This window comes from Primulina huaijiensis, chromosome 3, assembly GCF_012295235.1.
Source record: "Primulina huaijiensis isolate GDHJ02 chromosome 3, ASM1229523v2, whole genome shotgun sequence".
NCBI lineage: Eukaryota > Viridiplantae > Streptophyta > Magnoliopsida > Lamiales > Gesneriaceae > Primulina > Primulina huaijiensis.
In genome coordinates this window covers 3,697,047-3,711,385 of record NC_133308.1, presented here as the reverse complement: position 1 = coordinate 3,711,385, position 14,339 = coordinate 3,697,047, and the positions used below count along the sequence as shown (strand labels likewise).

General features: G+C 33.2%; 2 protein-coding genes across 4 annotated transcripts; both read right to left on the bottom strand.

Moving 5' to 3' along the window:
- Positions 1-4,628: 4,628 nt before the first annotated feature.
- LOC140973147 (BTB/POZ domain-containing protein At3g44820-like) lies at positions 4,629-8,365 on the bottom strand. Of its 2 annotated transcripts, XM_073435745.1 has the most exons (5): positions 8,245-8,365; positions 7,849-8,069; positions 7,345-7,414; positions 5,567-6,775; positions 4,629-5,242 (listed from the first exon to the last, which is right to left on the bottom strand). In XM_073435745.1, the coding sequence occupies exons 2-5, from the start codon at positions 7,896-7,898 to the stop codon at positions 4,724-4,726; spliced, it is 1,848 nt and encodes a 615-aa protein (XP_073291846.1). In that variant the 5' UTR covers positions 7,899-8,069; positions 8,245-8,365; the 3' UTR covers positions 4,629-4,723. The 2 variants fall into 2 exon arrangements, with proteins under 2 accessions (XP_073291846.1, XP_073291847.1); XM_073435746.1 differs by lacking the exon at positions 7,849-8,069 and having other exon boundaries at positions 8,245-8,332.
- Positions 8,366-8,383: 18 nt separating this feature from the next.
- LOC140973148 (UDP-D-apiose/UDP-D-xylose synthase 2-like) lies at positions 8,384-12,872 on the bottom strand. 2 transcript variants are annotated; one of them, XR_012174577.1, is made up of 10 exons: positions 12,488-12,872; positions 12,033-12,125; positions 11,840-11,947; positions 10,670-10,784; positions 10,449-10,582; positions 10,262-10,363; positions 10,080-10,172; positions 9,819-9,954; positions 9,176-9,425; positions 8,384-9,092 (listed from the first exon to the last, which is right to left on the bottom strand). XR_012174577.1 is itself a non-coding variant. In XM_073435747.1 (9 exons), exons 1-9 carry the CDS (start codon positions 12,755-12,757, stop codon positions 9,313-9,315), a joined length of 1,164 nt encoding a protein of 387 aa, XP_073291848.1. In that variant the 5' UTR covers positions 12,758-12,872; the 3' UTR covers positions 8,384-9,312. The 2 variants fall into 2 exon arrangements, 1 of the variants encoding a protein (XP_073291848.1); XM_073435747.1 differs by having other exon boundaries at positions 8,384-9,425.
- Positions 12,873-14,339: the final 1,467 nt, after the last annotated feature.

Genomic DNA, 14,339 nt, shown 5'->3' with positions numbered 1-14,339 from the left:
ATATACACTGTGTAACTCGTAGAATAACTATATTTAATAATAATAAAAATAGATGTTCGAATTTGTATTTATCATTCTTCCTGGATACTTTTTAATTAAAATGCAAAAAAAAAAGTAAGTTATCACTCAAAATCTTCTAATATTTTTCTTTCAAATTCTCATTATTCTAACCACTATCTCATTATCTTGACATAGAAAAAAAATATAAATAAATTCAAATTTACAATAATAAATTTTAATTACAAAAAAATTTATATTATATGCACATACATTGCACGTGTTTGGTGTAATAATATATGAAATATGGATATTGTTAAATATACTACCAATATATCGTACAATAAATATTTACATCAATTATATCGTAAAATATTGATATTATATCATAAGATTTTGTGATTATATCGTGAGATTGTATATTTGGTATATCATAAGAATTTGATAAATTGATTTTTTGTATCGAATTTTTTATCGTGTAAAAATTGTTATACATGTAACATCAATGATATAATATGAAGCCTGATTTTTTTAGGAAACAAAAGTGGTCCCTGGCTTCAAAGACCAGAGCCAGGCCAAAATGTTGGACCTCGTCGCTCGTAAAACATTCTCGACAGGACCACTTCAATTTTTGTACAAAAACTTATATGAGATCACACGGGTCGTATTTTGTTAGACATATCTTTTATTTAGGTCATTCATGAAAAAGTAATACTTTTTACTGTAAAAATATTAATTTTTATTGTGAATATCGGTAGGATTGACACGTCTCACAGATAAATATTCGTGATAACGTCTCATAAGAGACCTACCCTAACTTTTGAAACGAGACTAATTATGATTTTAAAAACGAGACTAATTATGATTTTAAAAATTTTGTTTGTGCTACTACACTGGTGTTTGTTCTTCTGTTCTCAGAAACCTCAATACTTTTGTTATAAAAAAAATTAATATTTACATTCATTTATCTCACAATACATCAGCAAACTCCATCTCCAATAAACATATTTTTGGAATTTATTAAAACATTATTTTACGTTTTTAACTTTAATTTTCAACACTGTCTACTTCTTATTTTTTCATTAATTTATAAATTTTATAATTATCCAAAAACATTTCAGGTTAAATGTAATAATTATTTTTGATAGATAGAGCAACAAAAACATGTATTTGAACTATTATGCATTTTAAAAAATTTGAATGGGTCTATTAACATGTTACGTGTATCATTCGAAACATGACATTTAAGTTGTTATACGGTTTAAAATATTATAGCTACATTATTAACTTAAACCATAAATTTTGATAAAACGACAAACGCTCGATCCATACTTTTTTTACCATTCCAGACCATCATTTGTGATTGACAAAATATAAAAGAAAAAAATTTTGACTTTCATTTTTAAAATTAATGTATTTCATTTTTTAGTTCAATGTATATATAGTACATCTTTAAATACATTTGTAGATCTCATCCTGTTAAATCAACGCGTTTAACAACGAAATATAATATTGTTTTCATAAAAAAAATTTACGAGATCATCTCACGATTTAATTTTGAGGGAAAAATTTCATACACAACCCAACACATAAAAAAAAATAGTACTTTATGTTATAAATGTTATTTTTCACTCTCATGGAGAACTGTATCATATTGCTATTATAACTTATAATTTGTTTAAAACAAAATTTGAAAAATAAATTATTTTTCTAAAAATTAGCAATTATATCTAGTATAATAAAACTTTGAATTCAACTTAATTTTTACAAATATTTGTTAGATAACAATAATTTAAAATTAAAAAATTTGACGGCATGCTTACATTAAATATAAGTAAAGGAAGAAATCAGAGATACTAACCTTTGTGATAACTTTAATTCACCACCTTTTCACTTTGGTTGGCCACTAAAGAGTACAAAGGTGAAAAATCTTAGGGGAAATTGAAAAAGATCGCGATGATTACAAATCGAACAGCAAACTTTTTTAATTTAACTTGTCAAAATAGAAGAAAAAGTATACGATCTGGAGTACCATGATTTCTGATAATTAATTTCTAGAAGGTCCAAACGATTGACCAATCATAACCAAAGAATTCAATACATGCAGCTGGCAATTATTTTTTACCATTATTTCTGGAAAATAGAAAGAAAATCATAATCAATTGATATTCCACGACAACCCAAACTCTACGTCTCACAATTATTAACATGAAATGAGATGTTATCTTTAGTTTGTATGGGAACATATATATTTGAAATCTATATATTTTGATTATAATTTTATTGTTATCAATAAAATGATTGATGAAATCTCGAATTCATATCTTACTTATTTACTCGTTAGTCACAGAAAGTATAATAAATTTCAAATCCTCCATTATTATGTGAACTATAAATTCATCATATTTAACATAAAACACTATATAAGTATGCAAGAATGAATTTGAAGTTTACGGTCTTACTTCTTTAAAACTACAAAAATACATTTAAAATCCATCCATCTAAATTTTATTTTAGAGCAATTTCTTAAGAATGCATTTGAGGATGTATATTTATCTATATATATGTGAGTGCATATATTTTTCACATATGTTAGAAGAAATATCTACATTGAGATGTAACCTCGAAGTATTACCTTAAGGGTATGTTGAAATTTTTTGATGGAGAACATGAATTTACTTAATTTATAAAATAAAAATTTTATATTATGAGTTTGTCTCTTGTGAGACGGTCTCACGAATCTTTATCTGTGAGACGGGTCAACTCTACCGATATTTACAATAAAAAATAATATTCTTAGTATAAAAAATGATATTTTATCATGGATGATCCAAATAAGATATATGTCTCACAAAATACGATCCGTGAGACCGTCTCACATTAGTTTTTGCCTTATATTATTTGTCATGTTGTTCGAATGTTTCAAATTTTAATCACGATATAAGTCAATTTGAAGTCTTAATGCAGTAGCTTGTACACAATTTCAATCCTTTATTTTTGTCCAAAATTGAAATTGGTCACGAGAAATTACTCAGCTGGTGTTAGTGTATATTGAGTTGGAAAATGAACTTGTGGAATTTGGTAGGAAAGTAATATGTATCTTTTTTTTAAAAAAAAAAAAAATCCACCTAAAGAAGTAGAATGATTTTAAAAATCAAAGCCCGTCCACCAAGAAGATACATGTTTCAAGCTTTGGTTACTAACTGCATATTTTTACTAATTTTTTGTTAATTTTATTTTTAAGATCACATGGACCTTGGCTTATCAATTTTTCATTTTGTATGCTCAAATGAAATTTTTTTTTAAAAGGGTCAAATAAGCTATTTTTCATAAAAAATCAAAATCCCCAAATTTATTTTTAAACTCGACAGCCCAAATTTATTGTCAAACTCGACATATCCAACGGTCAGGTAAGCAATTTCCCGTGATCCATTTCAATTTTGGACAAAGAAAGACCGAAATTGAGGAAAAAAAAACAATTAACTATTTTAAAACCGCAAATTAACTCATAACAAGGCTTGAAAAAAATTTCCTTTATATAAATTATTGAATAATTTACCTAAAATCAAATTGTGCTTGCATTAAAAATCATATATTTTTCCTCAGCTGTATGAACGAGGCTGGTATCTCTCTCTGTTTACGTATTGATGTAGTTAACAAAATAAACCGCTTTTTCAAAAAATTACCTCTTAAGTAATATGTATATCGGAATATGCTCGAACAATTTGGGTTGAGTTATTTTCCAAAAAGAGAAATTTGACCAAACTTCTTCCCCAATGATCTAACCCTATGAATTATACTGCATTATATGAAACGAAGGACCTCTATTAAACACTGCATTTGGTTGGAAGATAAAATTATGAAATGATTAAGAAATAATTGATAAAGAAAATGATTGAAGTAGAAATATAATATATAATGATAAAATAATATTATGCTTGGTATGATTGTTAAGAATGAGATAATTTAAAATATTTTGATGAATTGACAAAATTGTCCTTTCACTATTGCGACGACGGTCGGCGATCGAGGTGGTCGACGGTGGCGATGGTGTTCGGCCGACGACGGTTGGCGACCGCGGCAGGTGCGGCGGTGGTGGGCGACGAGGTGGGCCGGGAGTCGGTCGATGGTCGGTGGCGGGAAGTGGTGGTGAGTTTAGATATAGAAGAAAAAAAAAATTAAAAAAATAAGATGGATTAAGACTTGGATAAATAATTTTAAGGAAGGAGGAGTGATTATTTCTCAATTAATAAAATCCTACCAAACATCGTGGGTTAAAAAACCATAAACCTATCTAATCCTTCCTACCAAAAGCAGCCTAGACAGTATATTTAGTGGCACGGAAAATTCCGTGACCATGGACCTCTATTAAACACTAGACAGTATATTTAGTGGCACGGCTTGATAGTTAATGCTGAGAAGCAGGGAAAAAGGTCTAGTACGCAGTAAAATCACGACCACAAAGCGTGGAAAAGAGGTTGATGTTACTATGCATTTTTCCCTGCCCATTATGCCAGCCACATCCAGCTTTGATTTTCTTGTACTCGGAACATCATGATCTTGTTATTACTTCTTGATTGCCGCAAGGAGCTGACTCAGCTTACTAACATGTGTTATATAGGGCCTGCGACTTATGTACTGAGGGATTCTTGGAAAGTCAAAATTTACCAAATACAACTTCAAGGTGGTGTATTGACATAAAGATGGACTTTTCTTGTGACGATACTCAAAACAATGAGAAGCTTTTACGATGTCCAGAGAGACAACTAGAAGGTTGTGCTTGTTCAGCTGAAGCTTGTGGTATGCCTGCTGTGCCATCTTCAGTTCTCTTGTGAGCTGAAATAAGGGGAATATATGACTTGGACACCTTTTTCATTTCTTCCTTTATCTTACCAAATTCCTGTTCAAGTTCTCCAACTCGAGACCTCACCCTTTCCAGATCAACTTTCAGCACCCGGTTTTCTCGTACAACATTTACCCACCCATCTCGTTGAACTACTTGACTAGCTGATTCATTTGAAAAAGTTATCGTATCTGCAGGGACGGATTCAGCATCTAGAACATGGAGGTAGCCAGCTAAAGCAGTTCTCAACTGCATCTGTTCGAAAAACAAAATTTGTAATATCACTCTAAGGGGGAAACTCTCGTTTTGGGATGCATGAGCACAAGCATCTATTGAGAGCTTCTGAAAATCAACGATGCTACACAGTTGCTCCCGCTCGTTTTCTGAGAGCCAGTGATGTGCCTGCATGTTCAGCATTTGTCAGAATTCTTGATATTTCAGTGGCATTGTTAACGAAAACCTCATTCTAAAGATGCCCCTCAAAAGATGGGATTTAATGGGAAGCCTCATACTCTCGCTACTAAGATAAAAAGAAGTAATCTAGAGTTGCTATTTTGACTGCATTTTACTATGGAAAGATAAAGAAAAGAGGCATTTGATTATTAGCAAACATACAAATGTGGATTCAAGGGGTAGAGCCAATATGGACAACCAAATAAAGTAACCTAAAATTAGCCATATAACACGTGAGTTCCAACACATTAGAAGCAAAAGAATCAGCCAAACCTTGAAGAATATATCCAACGCCCTGTATAGCCCATCATGCAAAGATCTGGAAGATTCTGGCAAGGCTTCTGCCAATGAACGTAGATTTCTGGGTTTCAAATTCACATCAGAAGCAACTTCTTGGATATAACTGTCCACCAATTTAGCAACTCTCTTCCACCTTCCAGATGATGGGGATGTTTCAAGGTCAAGCGATGATGGGGATCTAGTAGTTACACTAGGGTCAGAAGAAACAAAATGCTGAAGCAATCTTTCAACACACTCAGTATTATACAAAATATCAGAATCCGAATAATTAGGTATTAGAAGACTATCCAAGGTTGCCAATTCTAGCTGTATGCCTATTCTCCACTCCAAAGAGCTCTGACACGCGTGATTAACTCCCAAAATTAATGCCACACGAAGAAGCCCCAGTAAAAAACGACAAAAGGATTTACCGTTCTTGTCGGGTAGTAACTTTACGACCCTTTCCAGGAGAAACCTCTGATCAACAGCAGCCGGAGTCATGCTAAAACTCGCAACTGTTCTACCAGTACCCGTTTGTCCTCCCGGCCATCGTCCCAACCCCGGGATATATTTCTTACAATAGTACATTATGGCAGATGCCAAATTTTCAGGTTGTATACCTTTGACCTCCATTTCCCGAATTAGCCTCTCAAACAACTCAACACAGAGATATGAGATGTCCTCAAACCACCAGTCAGATTCAGCACTATGGATCTTTGCACCAGTGTTTATCCCATTCCACAGGATGCTACCTCCAGGGCTTTGCAGACTACCGTACATCATCATAGGCCATCCAAATAAACTGGGATCTGTACAGACCATTACAGATAAAGCATTTATACATCTACTTGTAATTCGAAGTTTGTCTGCTCTTGTAATAAAGGTTTCACAACGTTGGAGAGCAAAAATGCAATTCTTCCAGTGTCGTAGTATATGCTTATGGAAAAAAGTTTCTGACTTAGACAGTAAATTTTCATCTCCATAGTTATCTGTCATATCAAGATAGTCTGCTGCACAATACAACATCACCACATTGTTTGGTGTCAATTCTACTCGGATACCATAACAGAATTTGACTATCATTAGAAATGCATCAACACCGCCTGGAAACTCTTCGAGAACTGTTGTGAATGTCTCATCGATGGTGCTTTGAGATTCTTCAATGATGTGAACTATCTTCCCACATTTTGAAATCAGAGGAAACTGACAATAATCATTTTAATAAGATCTTAGCCAGAAATTGACACTGTAACAAATGAAAAACGGAAGTCTTATTTGCACTTTAAAAAGTATTTATCACGCTCAACTTCAGATTTTTGTTATGTCAATGGCCAGGATTGCTCCTTGACATTCTTCTCAATTTTTCTTATAGAAATATAATATTTAAAAAACCCATGCACTTCGCTGTCTTATTTCATCTTTTGACCAACTAATGAATTTTAATTTCTTGATGTTACCCAAGAATATCTGATGAAATTTGGAGACAGCTAAGAATAAGGAAACACAGTGTAAATTTATTGTTATTGGATGGATGAATTTTATAGTCTATGATTGGTAATAAAACAATTGAGCAGCAAATGGTAAAATTGTGGATAATCAGATCTTCGAAATCATATTTTATAATTAATTTTCAGAATATTATAATTCTAATGGTCGACATTGTAAAAGTATTGCCTCGTGATTTTCTCAAAATAACAAATGACAAAAAGAATATTTAATATTGTCAATGACATTGGATTGCAGTTTGCATACGTACACAGAAGAAAATTTACCTTGTGAAGATGGAAGTTTATGCCGTCCACCACCACAGAAATATCGCTTGGAAGACTTGATCTGCAGAAACTGACATGAAACACACCAATTTCAAATTGCCACGCTCCGTGCCAAATTCAGCTTCTTGTAAATTACTTAATTTTTTTCTCCAGTGTGCATAAAACTCTACTGTTTTCACACTTTACATCTCTCTTCTCTGCAGAAACACCAAGCTTCTCAAACTCAGGCCATTCATCAAACTGATTACCTCATTCATACCATATTCCTCACAACAAAAAACAACTACAACTAAATAAGGTCTGTAAATTATCTGGGCTAACTATTACCAAAACTTGATGCTCCAATAAATCGATACATACTTCACTATAACTATATAACAAGAGAACAGTATCTATCTCTGATTGTGTTTAGGGACAGCCGACAGTCTGTAGTTCATGGGGTACAAAAGTGAAAAAACTAGAAAATTTTAAAAATATATAGCAAAAAATGAAAAGGGGAATCACCAGTCGTTTCCTTCACGGTAAAATGCAGGAATTTTGCCGTTAGGAGCCATCACAAACCAAAATTCAAGAACCAACTTTATTTTGTGCAAGAAGAGACTTTCAACACATCATTTTCTCTAATAAATGACGAACTCAATTTAAGAATCAGCTCTTTTCTCTGTGTCTTAAAGCATAAAGAGATGTCCCCATCAGAATTCAGTTTCTTCAAGCATCGGAGAAACCTAATGATAATTCCACAGCTCGGCACTTCATTAATCATGGATATAAATAAATAAACAAACCCCACCAAAGGGCAGCCCACCGACCACATCAATCACAATCTCATTCAAACAGTAAAGAGAACACAACAAGTCTCGCGTAGTCGTAAGGGGAAAAGGAAAAAAAGAGCAATCATACCTACAAAGACTCTAAACTTTACAATATCCTTCGTCGAATGGTGCTTGTAAAAAGTTCAACAAACTGTTCCAAATGATACATCACTTCATTAATACAAGCATAATTTACATAGGTGTAAGCGTACGCAATTTTTTTTAAAAAAAGACAGATAAAATCCAGATAGGATCATAGGACGTCAACAAAACTAAAAACAACAGGAAAGCGCATAATCTTTTACAAAGTTTCTAACTTCACTCATCATTCCGTCGTATCGTAGTCGTGCGTCTTCCGTGGAGTTTAATATATTTTTCCATGATAGAGTGTTTTGGCATTCATGCATGCGCTGGCAGGCGTGTGAGAATGATATAGGCCGGCCAAGGAACAGATGGCATAAAGACGGAGACAAGAAAACACGGGTGATCATTATTAAGAGAATAAAATAAAATTTTGACTGAGCCTTTTCGTCGAACAGCTGATATGGGGAGAAAAAAAATAAAAAGTGCCTAATAGCAGGAGAGAAATAGGGTTTTGGTCTTCAGCGCTTCTGCGCGTTCAAATAGATTTGAGAATTTCAATGTTTTCATTTATAAATATAACATAAGAAATGGGCACAGCAGTATAAATTATAAGGTTTGAGAATTTCAATGTTTTCATTTATAAATACAATATAAGAAATGGGCACAGTGTCAAATATAATTATCTAGGACAACTTCAAGTCTAGTCGTCAGATTGAGCGACACCGAGCCTTGTATACAGTTTACAAAATTCCCGCCAAAACTTCGAAAGGCTTCTTCCCCCTGAATTAGAAGAATATACGTCCCCTAGTTTTTCATCCGTATCATATCCAGTGTACAGTTTTGGCCGAAGTGCTGCGGCATGTGAAAGAAAAATTACAAATTATGTTGTAACTACTGATTTGAATTCTCAAAGGTATGAGGCCCAAGATCCTTACAACTACGGAACCAATGGAACATTCCAAGATTTTCAGAGACAAAAAGTTCAGATATCCTCGAAGAGGAGGACGTGATTCACGTAACAATAACTGCAAGTGTAGAATAACCGGAAATCAGATTCTCTTCCTTAAAAATCTTAATTAGCCACTGGTTTTGAAGTAGCTTTCTTGATGGCTTCAGCATAAGTCCTGTGTTGGTAGGTTAGTGTGGATTCGAGTAAATCCCAGAGCGATGTCTTTGGGTTCCACCCTGAAAAATAACAATATATGAAAAATAAATGGTAGAAAAAGGATCGTATTCATAATCTAAGAGGAGCAATTATTGTAGTCTTTTTTTATGATTTAATCTTGTAGGAATTGACGAGCAAACACGGTAGATCATTTTGGCTTAAGTTCAGACATTGACGTGGACAAGCATCTGGGTAATGATGAGTGAAATGAGAATCAGATTGGAAAATTTTAATGGGAAAACTAAGAATTCCAGCAAAAAGGATCGATGTGTGTTGGTTGGAGCCAGACAATTAGTAGAGGACAGCCCCGTACACGCATCTAATGGAAGGACCATAAATAAAGGAATAAAATTCAAACTCATGTTAACACACAGGAAAAAATGTAATTTTTGGCCACAAGAACGATTCTTTACCAAGTTGTCTGTTGATTATCGACATGTCTGGAATTCTCTTGTCACTATCATCATAGCCTTCGCCATAAAATTCTTTAGAGCTAACATCAGTAGTAGGTGTCTCTAGCGGAGGTTCCCCGCTAACCTTAGAGTAAACCTGAAATGGTGCAAAAAGAAAGAAATTACTTACCAAATAGAGATTTTAAATCGAAGGTTAATAGTAAAGAATATACCAAACCAAATTCTTTTTTAAATAAAAGATATACCAGATTCTTAATTTACCTGAGTCATCATCTCAGCTAGTTGTCTCACCGTAACTTCATTGTTAGGGTTGCCCACATTAAATATTTGACCATTAGCTCTAGCTGGATTTTCCTGAGTTTAATCGCACCACTTGGCTACTGTTAAACATATCCACATAGAGAAGGACAATGGGAAAATGGAAAAACCAAATTTGAACATACAATCATCAAAAGAACAGCTTCAATGGCATCCTTAATATAAATAAAGGTTCTCTGTGACTGGCCACCATCCACAAGCTTCAAAGGTTCACGCCTCAAAAGATTCTGAACAGAAAGAACCAACAATTAGAAAATGAGATGAGTATAAATAGTGTTTATGGCTTTCGGATTAGCATGAAAATGATCTCACATTGCTGAAGCAAGCCAAAACTCTAGGAACGCCCTCACTTGGCCCATCAATTCCAGGTATAAAATCCATCCGGGGACCAATCCAGTTGAAAGGCCTCACAATTGCAAAATCAAGACCATTTTCAGCACCCTCGGCTGTTATACAAGGTAATTAAGATACGTATAAAGCGTCAGTTACAGCACAAACACCGATTAATCTTTCAATACAAGGTCATTGCTCACCATAAATCAGCCTTTCAATTAACTGCTTTGCACATGCGTATGACCACCGCTGTTTTTCAATAGGGCCAAATATGCAAGGGGAGGCGTCTTCCTTGAGAACATGATAACTAGGATCCTAACAAAAGATAATAAACAATGATTCAGTATTTGTTTGAAAATCAAAGCAGTCAAGAGACCAAAATCCATCAAATATCCCCCTCTTAAGTTGGACAATCGGCACAGCTGGTTGAGAGCTTTAAGCGAATTACACCATCTCAGTCACTATTTAATAACTATATTGCTGAAATCCATATTTCGCAAATATTGACAATAAAACATTATCCGTCCAAATCCAGTCCTTCAAAGTAAACGTAGCATAAGTTTGTCAAAAATTTGAATATAACAAACATATATATTGAGGCTCAAACGGGGAAAAAATCACGAATTGATGTGTAAAACAAGTAATTGATAAAGCATTTTCCATTGAATTAACAACTACATTGTATGTGTTAAGCAGTAGGGGAAAAATAAGATAGGATATAGAGAAGCATAAATCAAACTATCTTAACCAAACTTTGTTCCTCAAATATTGGTAATTTTTTTATGCATAGATTGCAAGCATCTGCGAGCACTTGTGTTTGTCAAGACTTCTTCTGATCTTCAGTTAAAGCAATTATTTTTTCCAGAAAGAAACATGACAATGCTGATACTAGACATACAAAGAACAATAAAAGGTTTTGAATAAAGCAAAAACAAACATGAGACAGATCCAAGGCACAACATTCAAACGTAACTACAATTTGCTGTGGTTGAAGGCAACCCCAGGAATCAAACTAGAGCATACATTTTGCACCTTCGAAAAATGACATTATTAGAGTTTATTCTCTTGAGTGCATGAATGAGACCCCTTTCCCCAATGGGGGCCTGCCCTGGCCTAGAGTGGAAGAAATCTCAATAAGAATATAACACAGGTTTGGAGATTAACAAAACCAGACTGATCATTTCAGGGACAACATGAAAAGCTTTACGAAAAATTGTCACCATTCTTCACCGATCCAGCCAATGAGACAAAAAGTTTCACTTACGAGATAAGAAAAAGACTTCAAATGTAATAAATAAATAAAAGAAATAGCAAAACATTAGTTCTCAACTGAAAATCCTACAAGAGTGGCAATTCAAATTAAGATTCACCTGGCGTGACGGGCTATCTTTGGGTAAAAAGCTACCAATGGTTTTTCCATAAATTTCACAAGTAGAAAAATGTATGAGTCGCTTGCCATTTTCCGAGCAGTACTTGACCTAAATCCACAGAGGTTAAATCGAATCCAAAAAATTAACTTACAAATTATTCAAATACCATCAAAAAGTGTGAAAGAAAACATACCACCGGGAGAGCGTCTATGAAGTTGCTATAAATTGTGTCAAGAGGGCGGGTGTTGTAATCTGCTGGAGTGCATATAGCAGCCAGATTTATAGTCTACACCACACAAATTTCTAGAGTCAATCCCAGTCAAAATCGTATAGATCATGAGAAGAAACTTCCATACAGTAAACACTTATCTAGTCTCATGTTCACATCAAACGTAAATCCAAAAGACAATTAAGTACCATCAAAGTTTTAAATAAATAAACTCCAATTTCAGAAATAAATCCAGTTACATAAGAGCTCGAAATTTCAATTCCATTTTGGTTCAGAAGAAATCTCCGATCACTATATGAGTTAAAGTTGAACAGAAAATAATCAAAACGAAAAATCGAAGACACAAAGAAGAAAAATCAAGACAGAAACAATGAACTTCTGAAAATGCTGAAATCAGAGAGAAGCCATGAATAATTTACAAGATCCGCCATGCGAATGAGGCCTTCAAGGCGAGAATCGTTTTTAATGTTGAGGCGGTGGAACTGTATCCGATCAGCCCAGGGGAGGGTGGACGGCTCGAGGAGGCTCTTGATTTTGTCACTGTATACATCAACCGCTAGCACCTTGTGCGGGGTCTCCATCATGAGCTTCTCGCACAGATGCGAACCAATGAAACCCCCCGCGCCAATCATGCATATCGTCATCGGATTGATCGGATTCCCGTCAAGATCTACCCTCGCACTCGCCATTTCCTGTCGGATAGCCGGAAACTCCTATCACCGACGGATTTTTTGTGTTGCGTGAGAGAAATTATGCTACAGCGTAAGAATTGGGTTCCCTGAACTTGCGGCGCTCTGGATTTTATGCTTTTTTGCCATATTACGTACAGAGATACTACTCGAGTAATTTTATGCCACGTGGATGCTTGGTACCGATCGCTCTTTCTATTAAAATAAACGGTGGAGATTTAATTATTCTGTTAATAAAATTTTATTTTGTTAACGCTTTTACTTTATAGCAAAATAGAAAAGTAAGGAATCAAAATTAGTTATTATTCTTTAAAAAACTAAACATAAATTTATAGAAGCAAAAGAACCAATACAATCACCGATAAGTACTCTATATATATATACTAGAAGATGTGCATGCGTTGCACGTGTGGAACATAAAAAATTGATATGAAGAGAACATATATCAACTTACTTTCACTATCTTTTATTTTTCAACAATAAATTCAATCTATGATACCTAGATAATGTTCAAATTTTATTTTTGTCTGAGTTCTTGGATACTAATATAATTGAATTGTTTAGGTTATATATAAGTATATATTGTTGTAATATTCTGTCTTAACATAAAAATATTTATTAATGTGATTCATAATCAGAAATATATTTTGAATATCAATGTGACACCTATTTTAATATCACAACCTTAAATTTGTAAAAAAAAAAGTAATAATTAGATTATGAGTATTCAAAGTAAAAAAAGAAAAATAAATTTATCAATTTTTTTTTACAACAACCATAATTTCTAAATTTCTCATAATTTATTTTGAAGTTATAAAGTTATATACATAAATCACATCCTTTAAAAAGTAGCTACAAGTTCTACAAATATTTATTGGTGGAAATTTGACAGGACATAAAACCTGAATATAATTGTAATTTTTTTAAAAAATATTATTTTCGAGAAAAAATATTAAAAAAAACATAAGAAAATTTTAAAAAAATTTATAAATCATTTTAAGTAACGGTAAATATAAGAGCAATTTGTTTCACATAAAATGAATTGAATTCATTCGTATTCCTTATTTTTTCTATCACTTTGATATATATAAGAGTAAGTATTACACATAAAATCAGTTTAAACTCGTTTTGCTTCTTTTGAAGTGTTATTATTTATGTTTGTCACACATATGGTTTTACTGTTTGACATATTGACACTCACGTCAGTGCAATCCTCATTACGTTCACCATTAGTTTAGTATAAAGTTTTGCACGGTAGATCACAATTGTAAGAAATAAAAGTCGTGTCTTGATTAATAAATATAACTTTTAACATAAAGATCAAGAAATGTTTGAACTAAAAGATTAATCTTTTACTATCATTCAATTTTGTTGGTTTAAGCATGCATGATGGGTGAACTCCTGGGAAGTTATTGTGCGTCAAGCTGCTGACCCGTGAAGCATTCTNTAATATTGTAAATGTTTACACTTCAACCTAAAATGACTCGCTATATATCATCACAATTTAAAAGAGTTAATTATTAAATCTTNTTTCAATTTTACTCAAATTAAAAATAAAATTGGCACATAAACTCTTATGATG

Excerpts from the sequence above, each read along its gene's own strand:
- LOC140973147 (XM_073435745.1), bottom strand. The coding sequence starts at position 7,898 with ATGGCTCCTAACGGCAAAATTCCTGCATTTTACCGTGAAGGAAACGAC. Across the intron at positions 6,776-7,344 it reads TAAACTTCCATCTTCACAAG|TTTCCTCTGATTTCAAAATG; the intron begins GTAAATTTTCTT and ends GATTATTGTCAG. Across the intron at positions 5,243-5,566 it reads CGTTGGATATATTCTTCAAG|GCACATCACTGGCTCTCAGA; the intron begins GTTTGGCTGATT and ends CTGAACATGCAG.
- LOC140973148 (XM_073435747.1), bottom strand. The coding sequence starts at position 12,757 with ATGGCGAGTGCGAGGGTAGATCTTGACGGGAATCCGATCAATCCGATG. Across the intron at positions 10,173-10,261 it reads AAGCTGTTCTTTTGATGATT|GAAAATCCAGCTAGAGCTAA; the intron begins GTATGTTCAAAT and ends GATTAAACTCAG. Across the intron at positions 9,426-9,818 it reads GATAATCAACAGACAACTTG|GGTGGAACCCAAAGACATCG; the intron begins GTAAAGAATCGT and ends GTTATTTTTCAG.